This window comes from Musca autumnalis, unplaced genomic scaffold, assembly GCF_047663935.1.
Source record: "Musca autumnalis isolate F117 unplaced genomic scaffold, ASM4766393v1 scaffold_5, whole genome shotgun sequence".
Lineage (NCBI taxonomy): Eukaryota > Metazoa > Arthropoda > Insecta > Diptera > Muscidae > Musca > Musca autumnalis.
In genome coordinates, this window is record NW_027412088.1 from 71,385,936 (window position 1) to 71,407,211 (window position 21,276).

A 21,276-nucleotide genomic window follows, 5' to 3' on the forward strand; every position below is an offset into this window, starting at 1 on the left:
ACAATGGCGTGCTTTCGTTGCAATACTTGCTCGGATGTTACCGGATAACCCCCCCCATGTGAGGGAACTTTCTAATCTAGAAAGAGAGGTCCAACATTACAAGAGGGAACCCTTAGATCAAACAACCTATCAGACAGGTTTAAATAGCATTCACAAGGATGCAGTCGCAGATGCCATAATCAACTATTGTGATTATGATGGTGCAGTCATCTGAATTCCTATAGAGTAAGAGATCGATGACACCGTGCAACACATTTGCCCAGCATGAGGCACAGGCCCGCACGACGCACTGCACTTTTGAACTGCCCTGCCAAGCCTACTCAACTAACTCCAGTAGATCTGTGGCTACATCCCATCGAAACAGGCACATTCTTAGAACTGGAGATAGACCAAGAGCCAGATTAAGCAGAAGAATGAAATTATAAACATAACATAAAACACTGTTACAACAACAACTACATGAGCTTATAACAAAGTGTTTTGTAATGCTTCCTTTTGCGCATTTGTCTTTGCCAACTTCTCAAAGGCTAATCTGAGCCCCTTTGGGCGGTTCGTTCCCAACATTTGCGAATTTAGGAAGGTGATACAAAAGGCGAATTTACTTCAACTTTTGACAGCAAATTAAGATTAAGGTCTGATTTTGTCTTCTGGATAACCTTATTAAATGAACCTTGGGTATTGCGTAAAGGCCTGGGTACATAAGCTGCCTCGCCTGCAAGGTAAGCAGGCGAGGCAGCTTATGTACTCAGGGCTTTAAGGCCTGCGTAAATAAGCTGCTCTGCCTGATTGCCTTGCTTTCCTGCTTCATTTTTGACATAATAAAAATAAAAGAATAAAGAAGGCCGAGGAAATTTCGAACTGGGTTGCCCTTTTCTTTTTTATTCTTTTATCAGAAGTAAGCAAGGTAAGCAGGCAAGGCAGCTTATGTACGCAGGCCTTTACTTTCCTTCCCAGGGGCTCAATTCTTGTTCTATGAAATTTTGAAATGAAAACTTTTATAAAGGAAGTAAACGTCAAATGAGAAAAATATAAAGAACATATTTTTCATTTTACTTTTTCATAGAACAAGAATCCAGCCCCAGGTTTGGCAATAAAGACTAGCCTTGTCTCTTGCCATACTATAGAACGGGAAAAGCGATACAACTACCACTAAAGGAGACACATTTTATTATTATATTAGCAAAGTCATCTCGTCTCCAGATGCATACCGTTGGAATATTAGGGACAACCTTTGAGGAATGAATGAACTTTTGCTTATAAATGACTAAAATAACGTTTATTTAATAATTTTCCAACTGCCCTCGAAATATTTCACTTAAAAACCCTTTCATTGAAAACATTTAACTTATAAATGTCACTTCATGTCCCTTTGCCTCTGCTGTTGTCTGCATTTATGTTGACTTTTGTTCAAAATTTCAGAGACACTGTTGGCAGAGTAAAGAGCCTTTGCCTTTTCAAAAAAAGGATGTGTCAATAACACAATGCTATTAGCACACGTTGGCTGGGGTGTATGATGACGACAATTAATGTAAAAGCTGTGACGGTAAACTTCAAATGCATACCGGTGAATAATGGACATTTTACAATATTAAGGTACGTGTATGTGAAAGGGAATATGGGTTGAAAAAATTAAAACGGTCGTCTTTAATTTTAAATTGGAGCAAAAATAGGTATTGAATATTGAAACAGGATTACATGTATATGGAAATATTCCAGCAACAACATGGGAGCCACAAAGTAACGTAAACTAGCTACCTTCTGCATTACCACTAGGCTAAGAAATAATAGGTTAACAAGTAATTAGTAAAGGTGGCACAGAATGTGTTTGTGTCCGAGAGTTGTGAGTTCAACGCACACACTGGGCAAACCATTTTTAATTATGATAAATATGAAGCTATCTAAATATCTGTTAACCAAATAAAGCATAACTGATCCCTAGTATTTCCAGATAATAAAATTATCATTTATTCCCATTTTTAAGTACTTTTAAAAAGAACTCATGTAGCAGTTAGCACTCGCGCCAAAGCATTGATAAACACATAGAAACTGATGCTAAGTATCGGTGGCATTGGTTTTCTTCGTGTTCGACCAAAGATGGTTTATATCCCTGCAGACATTTTCTATCGCCTGTGTGACGGAAACGCCACTTAAAAGCGATATTCTGCGGCTGTTGCATTCCTATCAAAAAATAAAAGAATGACTAAAGAAATTTTTCCACTAATGCGGCACTGACTGAGTTGTCGCTTCCGTCACTACTGTAAGTTACTTAAGCAATGAAGTTGGTAGTGACGAAAGCGTGTCTATTACGTTTCTCATGCAAGCATCGCTTAGGTAATATACGATGACAAAAGCGACACGCTTAATATCGTCACCATAAACGCCCGAAGACGTAACCCACAAAACCAAAACTTTACAGGAGAAACAAGAAACTGAAATGAAAAACTGTTTTTTAGAATATCAATCTTATGAGGGCTAGTATTTGGACTATTGTCAATCATGTACGAATGGGAGTAAGTAATGAAACTAAAACCGCGAAAACAACATCTGCAATGTTATCCCATTTTCCGAAATGTTATTTCTGTAGTAGAGTTGGGCAATCTAGTTCCAGGAGCGGATCGATCTTTCTAGTTCCTTTTACCAAAAGGAACTAGTTCCTTAATATAGTTCCATAGTTCCATATAGTTCCGAGAGCGAAATAGTTCCATTGTTCTTTTTGTTTCCTTCGATCCCAATAGTTCCGAGAGAGAAATAGTTCATTAAAAGTGGAGCATGCACTTTGACTGCAAACACCTGGAGAGCTTTGAACATCAGATCGTGGTCCTCAATAATGAATCTATAAAAATTACGTTGGCTGCTCTTAAATTGAAAAATTGGAAAGCTCAAACAATAGCAGAAGGACTTCAGAATGCGTTAGATGTGTTAAACCTGTGGGGATTAATTGTGATGATTGTTGCAGATATTACAAATGTGACAAGCGTTTGTAGTTGACAGGCGTTTGCAGCTCGACTGCAGTAAATGTACGAAGAGAAAGGCCATACCACACCCAAGTTCAGCGTCATATGCTGGACCGCGTTCTTTGTCTTGTCATGGAAATGAGCTCCATTTGTCGACTACATCACCAAACGCCGAGTACTTCTTTGTGCAGGATTTGATGAAAAGTTATGCTCAATTGAAAGCATCCTTCGCCAATGGTAAAACTGAGATTAAAGCTGAAAACATTATTAATTAATATTATTATTAATTATCTCAGGGGAATGGATTTACTCCGGAAAAATTATACTGTCGTAAGGCGAGAACTACCTGCTGTAAAAATATCAAAACGATGCGAAGAAATTTGAAATTATTCGAAGAAATTTGACATTTTGTTTAGGATGTACCCGTAGAAGTGGAACAATATAGTCCATATTCGGACCTGATATGACCTGCACTTGATTTTTATACCCTCAGCATTTAAGCTAACGAGGGTGTATACACTTTCATACGGGCAAAATGTGCCTCATCGAAATAATGGTTTTAGACCCCAAGTATGTTTGGACGAAATCCGTTTCAGACAATTTGGAGTCGATTTAGTTATGTCCGTCCGTCTGGCTGGTGCGCACGATGACGAATTAACCGATTTGGTCCAAAATTCGAATTTCGTAATATTTTGTCCAAACTTAGATGGGCCATATCGACCCACTATGGATTTGCCCATGAAAAAACTTGCACCGTCGTAATGGGTGCGGCGAAGAGAAGTTGCTACAACAAAAATCAAAAGAATTCGAGAGGAGGTCTTAAACTGCAGTTTTCCGAAATTGTGGAACGGAACGGACGGATAAACCGATTCGAGCCAACGTTTGGCAATCGTAATATATATTTTGCCCAAAGTTAAATCAAGTTCTAAGATGGGCCTTATCGGTCCACTCCATTGGGTACCTCCCACGATAACTCTCGAAAGCAGTAACAGATTTGGTCTATACTTTGGGCATCGTAATATTTATACGAGACATAGTAGGACCTCCTCCCAAATAGTTTTGATTTTTCTTGCAACAGGTTGCACTCAAGGCCTCTATTACAATGGTACAAGTTTTTTTTTTCAGTGGCAAGTCCATATTGCTTGAGAAAATGGCCCGAAAACTGTAAAAAAATCCCTACGGCCATGACAACTCCCGAACCGTATACTGTGTTGGTCCACACTTTGCATATTGTAATATTTCTTAGAATATTAGATGAAATTCGAAGATGTTGCTTATAGATCCACTCCTTCCGGTCCCTCCACCAAAATATCCGCTAAAATGGCAAGCGCAATATCTCATAAACGGAGCAGCCAGTTTGGTCCAAATTTTCGATCTCGAGATATTTGTCCAAATTTAGACTATGTTTAAAAGTGGACATTATCGGACCATTCCTTAGGGTAAAATCCACACAAATTAGCAACATTTTTGTTTAAGTGCGGTTAAGGTTCTGTGCGAGAATCCTTTGGATTCTCGCTAAAATGGTAAGCGCAATATCTCATAAACGGAGCAGCCAGTTTGGTCCACATTTTCGATCTCGAGATATTTATCCAAATTTAGACTATGTTCAAAAGTGGACATTATCGGACCATTCCTTAGGGTAAAATCCACACAAATTAGCAAATTTTTGTTCAAGTGCGGTTAAGGTTCTGTGCGAGAATCCTTTGGAAATTTTTGCCGAAGGTACTCCTAGTAGCCCTGTTTACAGCGGTATGATGTTTTTCTTGGGCAAGTCCATGTTTCCTATCGAGAGGAGTGACTCCCAAAATAAGACACCCTTCCAAAATGGACTATATCGGACCATTCCTTTAGAAATTATCCTTTTAAAAAAATGTACTGAGGAGGTGCTTTAGTTTTGGCCGACACTATATGTTAGCAACAGTAATAAAATAGTTCCATTTACCGTTTTGATTAAATTATGCAGATCTAAAATATATTGGTCATTTAATTTACTAAAAAGCACCACTTTACCGTCTTTACTCAACGGTTGTCTTTAGGAAACTGAAGAAAAAAGAACAATAATTATTCATACCATTTGTTTCTTTCCTCTTCGCTTCCTAGGTTGGTTAACTGTGACTGAAAAAATGACTGCTTATGGAAGAAAAATAATAATATTTATAATTTTTTACATAAAAATGAACTGTTTTGTAGGATCTAGGGGGGGGGGCAGTTCTTTGGTCAGCTGCGCCTCCCTAGCTATTCCTGGCTATGCCCATGGGTTTGTGCGTAACCTTTTTTTATAATAAAATGAAATTAATGTTATTTTAGGCATTAATAGGCAAAAGTTCATTCATGCTCACTACAGGAAATCATTTTTGAGAAAAAACTTCAAAAAGTCATTACTCTAATGCACATCACCAAAGCAAAAACAAACTTTTTACCATCCCGTCTTCTATTACATACAGCTCTTTATTATAAAATAAGCAAGAGCCCAGTTGTTACTCTTTTTGACAGATATCCACTCTCCAAACAAATAAAATTCAGATATGTTACAAAATGCACACATATATTTGTTTGCAACCAGCCCCAAACATATATTTGTTCGGATCCAAACATATTTATAAAATATATTTTTCTGCGTGACTTCAGTGGGAATAACACAGAAGACTGAAGCGCTCGGAGTCTAGTCCATATTTCTATAGTAGAAGAGAATTTGGAGAAGTCGATTTCGAACTTATCATTAACAACATTTCACAGACCTTGTCAATAATATTTTATTAAGTCAGCAATCCTCGATGTGGTCTCCGTTAAGTATATTGTTATGTTAGTATATAATCAAATGCTTTGCAATTGTTGCTTCTCCTAATACCCAACAATTTTACCATTCCTTTTCCATGCCATTCCAGATTCTGCTTCCATTATATAAAATAAATCATAATAATTTTCTATGGCCCATCAAGATTTGAAACGTGAATATTGTTTGAGAAAAAAAAAAATCACAGGCAATTGTATTAATCGCATGCTTTTAAGCCAATGCTTTTTTCTGACGTTTTTATGCCATTTTATTCTTCTTTTTTATTTGAGGGCAATAAAATGTCATCAGTGACAGAAATATTGTGTGGAGTGGAGTATAAAATCCTTTTGTAAAAGTTGTTAGCATCACTTCATTTCACCCCCTTCTAAAAGGAGTTCAGATGATGGGGGGAGATGGCAGGGGGGTTTGGAGGTATGGCATATGTCATGACAACGAAACCAAATCGCATTAAATGTGAATCAAAGTACAAAAAGCTAAGCTATGACAATTTTCAATTCTCAACATAACTTCGAAGATGATGAAGTGCTTATTATTATGTGGGAGAGTGTGTGTGTGTGCGTGCGAAAGGAAATCAAGGATGCTAAAAGGAATTTACACTATGATTTTTGGATTTAGTTTGTCAAATTGAAAACACTTAACCTCTAAGAATCACAATAATAATAACATAAGCGTGAGATGATGAATGGGCTATAATCCTGTGGTCAGTAGTTGGACTTTTTTATTCGAGCGTGAAACAATTTATTGAAGAAATATATGACCATAAGCCATTAGATGTGAGAGAAATGTGTTTTTTTTTCCTTTCTTAAAAAATAGAACAATAAGCATAAATTATATTCACATTTCTTTGTTAAATTAAATCTAGAAGATTTATTTCAATTTCCTGTGTAATAGAAACGTTTTATGACTATTTTAGTATAAATAGTAAAAGGTTTTCCTTAAGTGCCTCTTATGTTTGCTTATTTCATAGAGATTTCTAAAAATTTTAATACAACAGAACATTTTTCCTATTAAGCTAGAATCCGTTTCGAAGTTTTTTATTTACAGGGAAAATACTATGCGGAAATTGGTAGTAAGATTTGGGACGAGAAGGCGACCCAAAGCCATTGGCCTATGCGGTATTTCCATCCCCGAAACAGCATTTCCAGTGGACTCCATAATGTACAGAATTCTTCAAACATTGGATTACTTACTTGGATGATGTATCTAAGAATAGATGATGGATCTAAGAATAGATTTCCAAATCCATCGATCTTCAAATTTACTTCTCCAATTTTCGATTTTCGGGTTCACTTATAGTGTATATCATAAAAATGCTTGTAATCATATCCTTTTCTGGCGGGGGTATCTTTATCCATCCTGTTGATATGGCCCAACCAACGAAATCATTGTAGCTCGATACGTTTTACCATATCGATGTCGGTCGACTGTTACAGCTCAAACGTTGGATTACCAACTATTTAAATGGAAGGCCCGAAAAATCTATTTTTTACAAACAGGGACAATAAATTTTATTCTACAACCGCCATTACTATTTTTCGCACCTTAATGAAATTTAGAATTTTTGACGGAATTTGGTCTAGAAATGTGCCAAATTATATCGAAATCGGTTCAGATTTGGATATAAACAACGTTTGCCATTTTAGTTGGTACCGTCAGAGTTTCTTGAAACTTTTAAGCCATTTTCTCAGGACTTCTCATAGACTTGCCCATGAAAAAAATGTACTGTCGAAAAGGGAGCCGCAAGGACAACCTGCTGAAGAAAATCTCACAACATTCCGAGAGGAGATCTTAAACATCACATTTTCCGAATTTTGGGTGGGAGGTACCCGAAGCAGTGGACCGATATAGTCTACATAGAAAAAACAAAATTATGATTTTTTTAATAATTCCGTTCATATTTTTTGTCCATAATTTGAATGCACCCCTTTTAAAGTGAATGGACAAATGTTTGTATTCATGTACCAATTTCTATTTTTTTTTTCAAAAGTATGAATGATTTTCTAAAATATAAAAATAAATTTTCTAATTTCCCCCACTTTCCCCACTATTTGCTCTCTGTTTTTTACTCTCTCTCTCTGTTTAGAGATTCTCTTTTCATGCAAAAACCGATTTTTGTGTTTTGCCTAAAATGTTGTGGTTCGTTTTGCTTCTATTGTGTTTGTATTTCGACCCTCCATCGTATCTACTCGCACATTGACTCTGTATCAGCAAACACAACAACCTGATTGAAATAAAGCTAAACGCTTTACGCTAAACAACCACCACAACCACACTAACAAACCAAATACTTATAGATGTCGTTTGTTGTCCGAAAACAATCACTATATCAATCACTTATAGTTCGCATATACAATTTTTTAATTTTTTTTAATATAAATGAAACATCTAATAACTCAAGCTAGTTGAGTTGTTGATGGACTCAATACGTATGTGCATATGGTTAACATTGTTCTGCTTTACAAAATAGATAAATCAATAGGAAAAATCATTAGAAGAAACGTTTAAAGAACAATAATTACAAAATAAAATAATAAAACAATTATGCCAGCGAAAAAAATAAAAAAAAAACACAAAATTTTATAGAAAAAAAATAATTTCATAGTAACACTGTGCAACGTTTTTGAGCCAATCGCGTGCAAACAACTTCTGTTCAGAATTTTATAAAAGTAGAGGACCAATAGGCAAAACCCATATTTGGGTTTTGTTTTCTTAGATCGGTTTCGGTTTTTATGGCCTCATCTAAAGATCGAATTTTTAAAATAAATCGGGGCTGTATCTCTGAAACCAATACGAATCTTGTTTTGACATCTACAGCAAACTTGTAGATAAGAGCAAGAAGAAAATATTTGGAGGAATAGTGAACTCGAAAAACTGCATTTATTGCCTCAATTTTTATATTATATTTATAAATTCTATAATTTGTGTTTTGGGAAAATATTCTCTGGAATGTAATACACAACTCTTCAGAACGTTATACTGTAGTAAAATGCCTCTATCGCCTTGTTTATAGCAATTTTTCAACAACAATTTGGTAAATATTTCAAAAATTCATTGGAATCCCCAACATTAGAATAAGCAGCCTCAGCCTCTGCAAAGCAAAATTCTTATTAGTTTCGGAGATAAAGGTCCGATCACTGGAAAAAAGGCTCATTTTAGGTCGGTTTAGATGAGGACATAATATCTAAACCCGATATAAGAACGCAAAACCCAATTAAGGTTTTTGTAGCCTCAATATGTACTTTCACAAAATGCACATTAGAAGTTGTTTGCATTTCCAGTGTTGCACAGTGTAATATAAACAGAGTTTTGAATATAAGTAAACGTTTTCTGGATTTAAAGAAAAGTATTTTGAAATGATTGAATGGGTTTAAAATTTGGCAAAATAGAATATACATATCGTCGATGTCATGCTTATGTGTTCCATACGCCATTTTCCCGTTTTGAGATAATCGCATTTTTTATGTTTGCTTGTCGATTGCATGAATCTTACCGAAGAAAATATTCATATTTTTGACTTGAAGTATTAGTAATAGTATATAGAACATCTATGCAAAAATATAGAAGAATATCTGTCGTTTAACATAACATTTGTAAAGTTGTCCTTTGGAACCCCATTGGGACAAAAGATATATTTTGCTAGTGAGCGCTCGACAATAGTGTGAATCAAAAAACGAGTTGAGACATTGCCGGTGCTCGTAAGACATCCATTTTTTGAACCACTTTCCTTCGCCAATGTTCAACATATTTAAAAATATTTTTTTGCAAACTCGCATATCCATCTTTCATAATCAGGAAAATAGATTTCAAATGTAAATTTTCATTGCATATAGAAATTATCAAATTTTTTCAAAAGTTTAGTCCACTTGCTTTGCCAAATATCATGCGATTATCATCCAAAGGTGTAGGTTAGTTCTTTGCATTGTACCACAACCATGGATGACGTTAAACATTATATCTGAACTACATTAGCTGTAGTATTCTTTTAAAGTATACATTTTTCTGTGGACTTACGACCTTTTTGTACTCAAATTTGTACGTTTTGTGGACTTACGAGCTTTTCCGACGGAGCAGACGATATACACTTTGATATGACCGAAAATGTGACTCATCGAAATAATGGTTTAAGACCCCAAGTATATTTGGACGAAATGTGTTCCAGACAGTTAGGATTCGATTTAGCCGTGTCCGTCCATGTGTCTGTCTGGCTGGTGCACATTATAACTCTCGAACGAAGCAACCGATCGGGTCCAAAATTTGGCATTTATAATATTTTGCCCAAACTTAGTTTAAGTTCGATGATGGGCCATATCGGTCCACTCCTTCGGTTACCTCTCCCACAAAAGTTCAAATTTTTTCGCTAAAATTGTGAATTGGTCATAACTTTGCATATGGTATTATTACTTCCAGACATAGTTCGGGTTCGAATATGCAAAAAAATCTTTCAATTTATGAATAGTGTTCAAAAATTGTTTCCAATGTTCAAGTTTTTGCATTTCATGAACCTAATTCATAAAGTAATAAATACTGTTTTCTTTTTTGAATGAAGCATAAACAAGGGATATATCGTCGGTGTCATGCTTAAGTGTTCCATACGCCATTTTTGACTTTTTGAGATATAGGTCCATTATAGGATTTGCGCGTATGCTCTTTCTGAATTTTTGGTTGCCTTTTTCCTATCTGCTCGCTCTGCTTCGACGCGAGAGCTTATGTTTTCTTCAGGTATGAAATTAACATTTTAATAAAATAGAAATTTAAAAAAAAAAACTTTAAAATCAGAGCTTTAATTTTCGATTGAGAAGGTTTGAATTTATTGAGGGGAGATGTTTTTGTCACTTTATTCCATGTGATATACAATATTTTACATTTGTGTCATAAGTGTGGATAAGGAAAAATCGACAAAATTTATATTTAAAAACAAATTCTATAAGATAATTTCTTAAAGATAAGGAAGATGAAAGTCATGTTTAAAAACAAATTCTATAAGATAATTTCTTAAAGATAAGGAAGAAGAAAGTCATGTTTTCACTGTTGACCAAGAAACCGTCCTAATGACAGGTCAGCAGTTTTTATTACACTGTGCAACATTTTTAAGGTGATCTTGTGCAAACAATTTGAACTGAGTATTTTTTGAAATTACAGACCCAAACGACAATAAACCCTAGTTGGGTTTTGTTGTGTCAGATCCAGCTCGGATTTTATGGCCCCATCTAAACATGGTTAAATATTGAGTTTTTAAAGAAATTCGGGGCTATATCTCTGAAACCAATGCGAATCTTCTTCTGACCTCTGAAGAAAATTTGTAGATAAGGACAAGAATAAAATATTTGGAGAAATAATGAACTCGAAAAAACTACATTTATTGCCTCAAATTTCAAAATATATGCAAAACTTCCACAATTTTTATACATTTCGCACCGTATCTCCAAAACCGTTATTTTTTTCTGAATATTTTCTTTCGGAAAAATATTCCCTGGAATGTAATACACAACTCTTCAGAACATGTCATTGTTGTAAAATGCCTCTATGCCGTTGTTTTCAGTACATTTTTCAACGACGATTTAATAAAAATGACAAAAATGTAGTGAAATCCGAAATGCGTGACTAAACTGTTGGTGTGAACTGTGTTTGAAATACGTGCTGTAAAAGATATGATGCAAAATACCGCTGAAACAACGTGATGTAAGCATTTTAGAGTTTCAGAATGTTCTAAAGAATTGTTGAGAACTTTATTTAGAAGATTTTTGAAAAAGGTTACTTGGTTCAACTCCTAATAGTTTAGCCGATACTGACCAGAATTTCAGCAATTATGTAAAATTTTCTATATTTTATAGATTTTGATGCCCTAGATGGAGTTTTTCTTATGTGGTTTTTTCAAAAGATAAGTTCTGCTAGTTTAAGGCTACAATATTGATAAAGACAGCAAGGCCAAATTCCTATTCGTTTCTGAGATAAAGGCCTGAAAAATGCAAAAAAGTGTAGATTTAGCCCGGTTTAGATGAGGCCATAAAATCCGAACTGGATCTGACAGGACAAAACCCTACTAGGGTTTTTGTAGTCTAAATATGTACTTTCAAAAAATGCATACTAAAAGTTGTTTGCATTTTCAGTGTTGCATAGTGTTATCGACCAAAGCTACTAATCAAAAAGCTTATTGTTTTCTGTGGGATGAGAAGGGTGGTTTGAGTACAGAATATGGACATTTTATTGAGGAAAAAGTTCTACCTGACAATAAAAATCCTACAAAAATTATATTTTACAGTGATGGTTGTACATACCAAATAAGCATTTTTATACCCTCAGCTTTTAGGCTAAATAGGGTATTTACACTTTGATACGACCAAAAATGTGCCTCATCGAAATAATGGTTTTAGACACCAATTATGTTTGTACGATATCCGTTTCAGACAATTTTGAGTAGATCTAGCAATGTCCGTCCGTCTGTCTGTCTGTCTGGCAGGCTGGTGCGCACGATAACTCTCGAACGGATTAATCGATTCGGTTCAAATTTTGGCTATCAAAATATTTTGTCCAGATTTGATTTAAGTTCGAAGATGGGCCATATAGGTCCACTCCTTCAGGTACCTCCCCCACAAATGTTCAAAAATTGTCGCAAAACTGATGCGCACGATAACTCTTGTAGGGAATAACCGATTTGGTCCATACTTTGCACATCGTGTAATTTCTACCAAACTTAGATGAGGTTCCAATATGGACTCAATCGGTCTACTCCTTCGTGTACCTCCCACACAAAATTTCGGAAAAATTCAGTTTAGGACCTGGTCTCGAATCGCTTTGATTTTTGTTTACGCAAGTTGTATTCGCTGTCCTCTATACGACGCTGTAAGTTTCATTAGGGGCAAGTCCATACTTCCTGAGAAAATAGTCTGAAAGCTACAAAAAAACCCTATGACACCGTGTGTAGTGGTTGGAGCGCAAGATAACGCTCGAACGGATCTGCCGATTCGGTCCGAAATTTGGCTTTCGTAATATTTTGTCCAAACGTAGTTCAAGTTCAAAGATGGATTATATCGGTCCACTCCATCCGGTACCTCCCCCACAAAAGTTCGAAAATGTTCGGAAAATGTGTGCGTACGATAACTCTTGAAGGGAGTAACCGATTTGGTACATACTTTGCACATTATGAAATTTCAACCAGTTTTAGATGAGGTTCCAATATGGATTCAATCGGTAAACTTCTTCGAGTACCTCCCACACAAAATTTCGGAAAAGTTCAGTTTAGGACCTGCTCTCGAATCGCCTTGGTTTTTGTTGTAACATCTTGTATTCACTGTCCCCTAAACGAAGGTACAAGTTTTTCCTGAAAAAATAGCCTGAAAGTTAAAAAAACAAACCCAAACACCATGTTTATGGGTGGAAGCGCAAGATAATTCTCGAACGGAAATGCCGATTCCGGCCAAAATTTGGCCTTCGTAATATTGTTTCCAAACTTACTTTAAGTTCGTAGATAAGCCACCTCACAAAAGTTCAAAAATATTCGGAAAAATTGTGCGCACGATAACTCTTGATGGGAGTTACCGATTTGGTCCATACTTTACACATTCTCATAATATCTACCAGATATAAATCAGGTTCGAATATGGACTATATTTGTCCACTCCATCCCGTACCTCCCACACAAAATTTTGGGTAAGTTCACTTTAAGACCTGCTATTGAATCACTTTGATTTTTGTTGAAGCAACTTACATTCGCTCCCTCAATTACGATGGTAAAAGTTGTTTCAGGGGCAAGTCCATACTTCTTGAGAAAACAGCCCGAAGGGTGTAAAAAACCCCTTATGGCACCCAAAAGGTCTATGTCGGTCTATTCCTTTAAGTACCTTTTCCGCAAAATTTTTGAACTTTAATCCTAATCAACATTTTTGTCGGTTCATACGACCAAAATTTTGAAACCCCCTAAATACATAAGTTTTTTGTGAAAAACGTGTTTCAATTTGCACAGGCTGAGGGTATATCTCTGTCGGCAAAGCAGACTGACTTTTTTACTTGTTTAATTTAATAAAAAAACTATGTGTATACAGTAAATATTTTATTTCATGAAATTCATATTGAAGGAATAGGTCGTAATTCGCAGCAAAAATACAAAAATTGTACAAAGAAAAGGTCGTAAGTACATCGTGTCTTAAAGGAATAAAGATATAGATATATAATTATAATAATCATGTTTTATATTAAATATTTCACCCAAAATTTTTGGTCCATTAAACCCGTTAATAATTATCTGATCACCATGTTAAATTGCAAGCTTCTTCTTTGTCTTAAACTCAAATCATTCTTAAAATTTCGCTCCGATCGGAATATTACTGCTATCTACAGGACAACTACAAAGTCGGGTACAAATTGTGGGTTTGTTTTTACACCTCACGATCATAACCAATATCTAATGGGGTCACTTCTGGTCGGAACCCTACCTCTCCACAAAATTTCGTGAATATCGGTCCATAATTTAGGCCTGGAGTTTTATTACAATTGTTAATGGACGGACGCACATAGCTAGATCGCTTTATTTCGTCAAGATATGAAAAATGGCAAGGGGAGGGGGTCTACAAACATACTTCGCGATCTTACACGAATATTGGACAAAACAAACTTATAATACCCTTTCCACATTGTTGTGTAAAGCATAAATATTTTATTTTAAACAAGTAAAAAAGTATCAGTCGGCTTTGCCGACAGAGATTTCCCTCAGCATGGGCAAATTGAAACATTTTTTTCACAAAAAAATGTATGTAGTTAGGGGGTTTCAAAATGTTGGTCGTATGAACCGACAAAAATTTTGATTATGATTAAAGTTCAAAATTTTTGCGGAAAAGGTACTTAAAGGAATGGACCGACATAGACCATGGTTGTGCCATAGGGGTTTTTACACCCTTCGGGCTGTTTTCTCAAGAAGTATGGACTTGCCCCTGAAATAACTTTTACTATCGTAATTGAGGCAGCGAATGTAAGTTGTTTCAACAAAAATCAAAGTGATTCAATAGCAGGTCTTGAAGTGAACTTATCCAAAATTTTGTGTGGGAGGTACGGGATGGAGTGGACAAATATAGTCCATATTCGAACCTGATCTATTTTTGGTAGATATTATGAGAATGTGTAAAGTATGGACCAAATCGGTCACTCCCATCAAGAGTTATCGTGCGCACATTTTTTCCGAATATTTTTGAACTTTTGTGGGGTAGGTACCTGAAGGATTGGACCGATATGGCGCTCCAACCATTACACACGGTGTCATAGGGCTTTTTGTAACTTTCAGGCTACTTCCTCAGGAAGTATGGACTTGCCCCTTATGAAACTTACAGCGTCGTATAGAGGACAGCGAATACAACTTGCGTAAACAAAAATCAAAGCGATTCGAGACCAGGTCCTAAACTGAACTTTTCCGAAATTTTGTGTGGGAGGTACCCGAAGGAGTTGACCGATTGAGTCCATATTGAAACCTCATCTAAGTTTGGTAGAAATTACACGATGTGCAAAGTATGGACAAAATCGGTTACTCCCTTCAAGAGGTATCGTGCGCACAAATTTTCCGAACATTTTCGAACTTTTGTGGGGGAGGTACCGGAAGGAGTGGACCGATATAAGCCATCTTCGAACTTAAACTATGTTTACTTGGGGTCTAAAACCATTATTTCGATGAGGCACATTTTTCCCGTATGAAAGTGTATATGAAGAAAAGACAAAATTTTTTAGTTTTCCATAAAAAAAGAAATTAAAAATTTTTTTTAAGCTACATAAATGATTTTTGGTACATAGATTGGGAAAAAATCCCATTCTTAAATCTGTTCGAGATACTAATTTTGGTTGTTGCGCGCAAAAGTTATGGCGGTTTCAATTCTGATAAAAAGAAAAAAATCTTTAAAAGACTCTAATCATTATATTGAGAAACTCTCTTAATTAGGGGCTCCCTACATACTATATGGTTACTGAGGTCCCATAACTTTAGTGAAAAAGTTGTAAATTTTCGCGGAAATTAGGAAAGCATTCAAAACAATTGTTCTAATAAAATTCAAGCTGTTTATGCGTCTGAAAAATATATAAAAATATGTACGTAATCTAAACATCGCGAAGATTCAAATGAAACCAAAACTATACAAATCCGTTTAGCGGTTTGCATATTATAGCAAAAAAACAAAAAATATATTGAGGAAATTTATAAAATTTTTGTAAGAGAAAATATTTATTAAAATTTATTTTGTGAGTTAGTTGAACAAAATGTAAGAAAAATAGGTCGGAGTTTTTCTTCTATTTTAGTTAAATTTCACGCAATAAATCACATTTTTTATTCTAATCACTTCTCGAAAACACGCTAACATCTAGCAGAAGATATGGATATCTTTCAAATAAATGTTGGGTTCCTTTAAATGGGGTATAATCTTGAAATAAAATTGTATCGGGTAATGTTCATTTTGAAATGCGTGTAAATCGCGAAATCCTCAAAATCACTTGATGCGCATGCGGTTTACCAATACAGCGAATTCTTCTCTTTTAATTTGTACACATTTGCCAGGATTTACTTTGGCCGCTAAGATGTAGCATCGTCTGCAGTTTAGTGTGCAACAAACTGTATTACGCTTATAGTTTGCACAAAGTGCATACACTTTTTATGCGCATCCGATTTCACTATCAACCGTGAAGAAATACATCGATCTAAACATATTTCAATAAAATCCATCAAGAACCGTGGATGTAGCATCACACAGTATTTTTTGGATAAATCGGATACAGCTCCCATGCCACTAAATTTTTCAAACCGCTGTTTTCGCACAAACGCGAGTGATGATTCACTTTCTTCATTGAAATGGAAACGATCCACATAAAACGCGAATTAGTCAGCGATATTTTGAAAAACATTTTTCGCAAATTTTTTAATTTTTGCAGTAACCATTTCCGCCGTTCTAGTAGATGGAATTTTACGATCTGTGATTCATATGATCCGGATCGTCGAAAAACTAAAATATCGCGGGGTACCAGCACACTCAAAACGATATTGTAAATACTGTACCCAAAAAATAGGTTTTTTAGAAAAAATATCGCGCTAAATTTTGGCCTTTGGCAGTAGATTACTCTGCTGCTGTGTGGGCTACATACTTAATATACATATCAGATTATGCGAAATCGCGAGTTCTTTAGTCCTATAATTGGTTTTTCGAAATATCCGAACGCGCGTCCCAGTTACATAAAAAATACAAAAAACACCTGAAATCCTGCTTCAAAATGTCAGCATCCATAAAAGGTGGATGCAGTGGAAATTTTGGAAAGTGATACATTAGAAGTGTAATCTTCATTTTGTATTCTCCAACTTTTACTTTGGACAGATGTCCGTCATTTTAAATGGTTTAATCAGAAACCGAATAGCAATGTAAAAGCCTGTTTAGATTCAACGTGTTTTTACCTATGGTTTTTCCTTTACGCGGTCGTAACTACCACGTAAATTAATTTTTTTTGCTAAATTTTTGAGCTTTTGTACAAAAACATCTAAATTAATCCAGCAATAGTCATAGTTACTGGCAAACTACAATAGTTCGCGTATTTTAATAGTGCAAACCTTGGCTTCATGGAAACTAAAAAATTTTGACTTTTCCTCATATACCCTCGTTAGCATAAATGCAGAGGGAGAATTTTTACAGCTTTCTTTGGCCTCATTTCGATAGAACTTGCCGTGAATTGTGAAAACCTAAAAAAAAACTTAAAATGTGACCTTTAATTGCGATTTATTTAAAAATCCCTCCCGGGTTTTTTTCTTGATTTTTCTCATCTATGAACATTGTTGTTCCAGAATCCGAAAAACTTTCCACGTGTAAGCGGATCTCATTGAATGTTAGTTAAGGCGCAGCGTGCATGACATTGTTTTATAAGGAGGTGATACAGTCAGTGCATGGTCCCAATTTGAACTTCAATATCTCAAAAATGGTAAAACCTACGGAAACACCATTAAGGTCAATCTTGTAGACAATTTTTATTGCTACAACATTTTCTCTAGTCCCATTTCGATAGGACTTGCGCTTTCCAAGCCAAATCGTGAAAACATAAAAGACCCTAAAAATGTGAACTGTGACCGCGATTTATTTAACAAGCCCTCAGGAGATTTTTTTTTATTTTTCTCATCTATGAACATTGTAGTTTCAGAATCCGCAAAAACTTTCCAGGAGTAATCACCTTTCATTGAGCAGCAACGTATGGTGAAAACCAGCTTTCCGCTGAGGACATTGAAATCTACAAAGAAGCTGCTCGGGTGAAGGAGTACTCGGAATAGAGGAGCAAGCACTTTGACGACAAATACCTTGAGAGCTTTGAATATATCCTCAAAAATGAGTCTATGGAAACTAACTTGGCTGCTCTCAAATTTTCAATGTGAATGCTTAAAGCGTCGCAGAAGGATTTCAGTATGTGTTAGATGTCTTCAACCTGTGGGGATTAATGTGCAGGATCGCGTTCTCCGTGTTGCACGCGTTGAGCTCCATGTGACTACTAAATCGCCAAACATCGAGTACTTGTTTGTGCAGGATTTGAACGATGGCAAAACGAAAATTAAGGAAACATGCGGCTGCAGATACGACATGAAATTTCTCTTCAAAGAGGAATGAGATTCCTTTTGTAAATTTTAAGCAGAACCCACACCACGCCCACTTTTTTCCAATTTTCAATTTAAATTTTTTCTGCAAAAACTACTGAACCGATATTCCTGAAATTTTCAGAAATGTACAGGTATGGCCCCCGAAAACAGGCTACATATTTTATTGAATTCCAGCGGGACGGGGTACCTCCCCTATGCGGTATTTTTAGAAAATGCTGTATTTGCAAAAATTTCGCATGCCTCGGTTTAAAAATGCACGGATAAATCTACAATCTAGGTACTTCTTCGGGGCCTAAAGACCCAACAACAACAATATGTTTACTATCGAATCACATATGGAAATTGACAATCATTGACGACAAAAATTGGGGTTTTGGTTAGGAAAATTGATTTCTGAACCACTGTGCCACGTGGGATTGATTGCATTTAAAAATAGAATCTCAACTGATACCACATGAAGCCCAGCGTCTAATTCAGAGGAAGAAAGGCCAAAATAAGTTTTGGACTTTACATGTTAATCCAAAGGGGACCGTCCATCACACTTAACATCCCCTACGTCACACTTAAGTGTATATTTTCTTGTAAAACATAAATTAGGTAGTGTTGTATATGCTTTGCAATTTAGAAGAACTCAATCTGTTTTTCTTCCTTGAAAGATCATACATATATGGGACAAATTTCAGTTAGAGTTAGTTCCTTTTACATTTTTTCTATATTGAGGTTATATTTTATGATTGTTTATGGCAGCACCATTTCCTATAGCCTGTTGCTTTATTCACTCAAGAAGTCTATCTATGGTTGGTTGAGTGAGCATTCATTGAACGATGACAATATGTTGACTACTTCCTTTTACATTCGCTGCGGCTTAAGAGAAATAAAATCTACAAATCATATTTTTATTGTGTTTTTTTCTTTAGCTTTTTTGTTGCTGTGTTGCCTCCTTACATTTGAAATCGGAATATTATACGGCTCAATGATTTTGAATGTATTTCATTTTATAACCTTCTAAGGTTATAAAATCAAATAACATTTTAAATCCGTGAAGGTGAAAAGTTAAAAGCAATCAAACGTATAATTTTTACAATTTTCGTTATTAATTTTTCAAATCCGATTGCTAAGTGATTTTGTGGATGGAGACAAAGGCATCTATTAGTATTATTAATGCTATTTCTGTAAAAGCTTTCAAATTGGGTCAATTAAAAGGAAACTGGCAATGAATACTAATGTGATTTTGAAAATAATATTCAATTGTGGTTGTTTCTGTAATACACAAAAGCCATTAAAGGAACTTAAAAGGCTTTTGAAGTGCTCAGGGTTCGTAGGAAATAATTTGTATTTATAACTAGAGAAAAAAAACGTAAGTCATATTTATACCATTCAACAAGTCGTACATCTGTTTTAATCCTTCAAATAATATTCTCTAGAAGCAACAGTTAATTATTTCTCTACTTAACATTGTTAGGAAGTCCTTTTTGGGGGGCTTTCCATAATCCGACAATACCATAAAACCACTAATAATGGTTAAATAGCTTCATGCGAGCGGTGTGGCATTGGCCAATGTCCTCACTTCAATGCAATGCCATCACCACCACCACTCTACTACACCACTACAATTCACCAGCAAGGACAACAATAGCATCACAAACAGAAAGTTGATTCTTTTTTTGTGTGCAACAGGATAAAGGAATGTTCATGGCAGAGTGTGGAGGAAAAACAGAAAGGAAATTGTTTGTGGCTAATTGTTGTATTTCTGCTCGGCAAGAAGTAAGAAAATCAGGGTGGCGAATGGTGGGAGTTCTGGCATTAAGCTGACAAGTGCTTCAAATTAGCTACTACTGCCACAGCTTAAATACTTAGACGAATTTAAGTGTTTCACTTCATATTCTTCTTCTTGTTGTACATATTCTTTGCGACAATAATTGTTGCAATTGTTTAGCTTTTAATCTCAGGGACGACATTGTTGCCAAGGGAATATTTAATAACAACAACTTAATATAGGGTATTTTACACACAATTACATATGTTTATCCTTTCTTCTTTTACAACAAAGGGGGCGGAAATTGTGAAATGCGTAACTTACCTCCGCCATTTTTGTAACACAAATATGGAAATCGCCAGACGTTTGCTAAATCCACAGCGAATCCTATAACGGATAATAAGAAATCGACTTTGCCGCTCCATGTTTCACGTTCATCCGGGCTATCGCTGATGTCACGTGGTGTTGTGGTCTTAGCTATTTGTCTGTTAGGTGACATCGCCAAGGCGATGTCGTCTTCTTCGTCTTCTAAATCTGAAAAAAAGAATGAGAACAAAAAGAGAGCAATTTTAAATTGGGTATCATATTTTACTGGAAAGTATAAACACGGTGACGACAATCAAATTATTCTTCGGTAAATAAGAAAGACCACAAGGCGCTCTTAGAATGCGACAATATCTTGTTATAAGAGACCACAAGGTCTTCTTAGAAAAACCCCAAATGTCTTCTTGTAGACGAACCAAAGGCATACTTACGAAGACCCCAAGGGCTTCGTAGATAAGACCCAAAGTCGTCTTGTATATGAATCCAAGGTCTTCTTTTAGGAGGCAACAGAGACTTTTTATAGGAGACCAAAGAGACTTCATATAGAAGACCACAAGGACTTCTTGTAGAAGTCCCTAAATACTTCATATAGAAAAACACAACGTCTTCCTATGGAAGACCACAAAGTCATCTTCTGGAAGACCAAAAGATCTTCTTATGACAGAACACAACGTCTTCATATAAAAGATCCCAAGGTCTTCTTAGACAAGAGACCAAGGTCTTCTTAAAGAACACCACAACGTCTTCCTAAAGAAGACCACAAGATTATCTTATAGAAGACCACAAGGTCTTCTTATGAAAGACGACAAAGTCTTTTTATGGAAGACCACAAGGTCAAGGTAGATCAGAAAGTATT

The 21,276-nt window shown here is 35.7% G+C and overlaps 1 protein-coding gene across 2 annotated transcripts in view; it reads right to left on the bottom strand.

Annotated features, from left to right (window-relative positions):
• DAT (Sodium-dependent dopamine transporter) overlaps nt 1-21,276 on the bottom strand; it is a 74,643-nt gene that overhangs the window by 15,809 nt on the left and 37,558 nt on the right. For both annotated transcript variants that reach the window (XM_073988051.1, XM_073988050.1), the window contains exon 2: nt 20,421-20,630. In XM_073988051.1, the coding sequence (XP_073844152.1) occupies nt 20,421-20,595 (175 nt within the window). In that variant the 5' untranslated portion in view covers nt 20,596-20,630. The remainder of the gene's footprint in view (nt 1-20,420; nt 20,631-21,276) is intronic.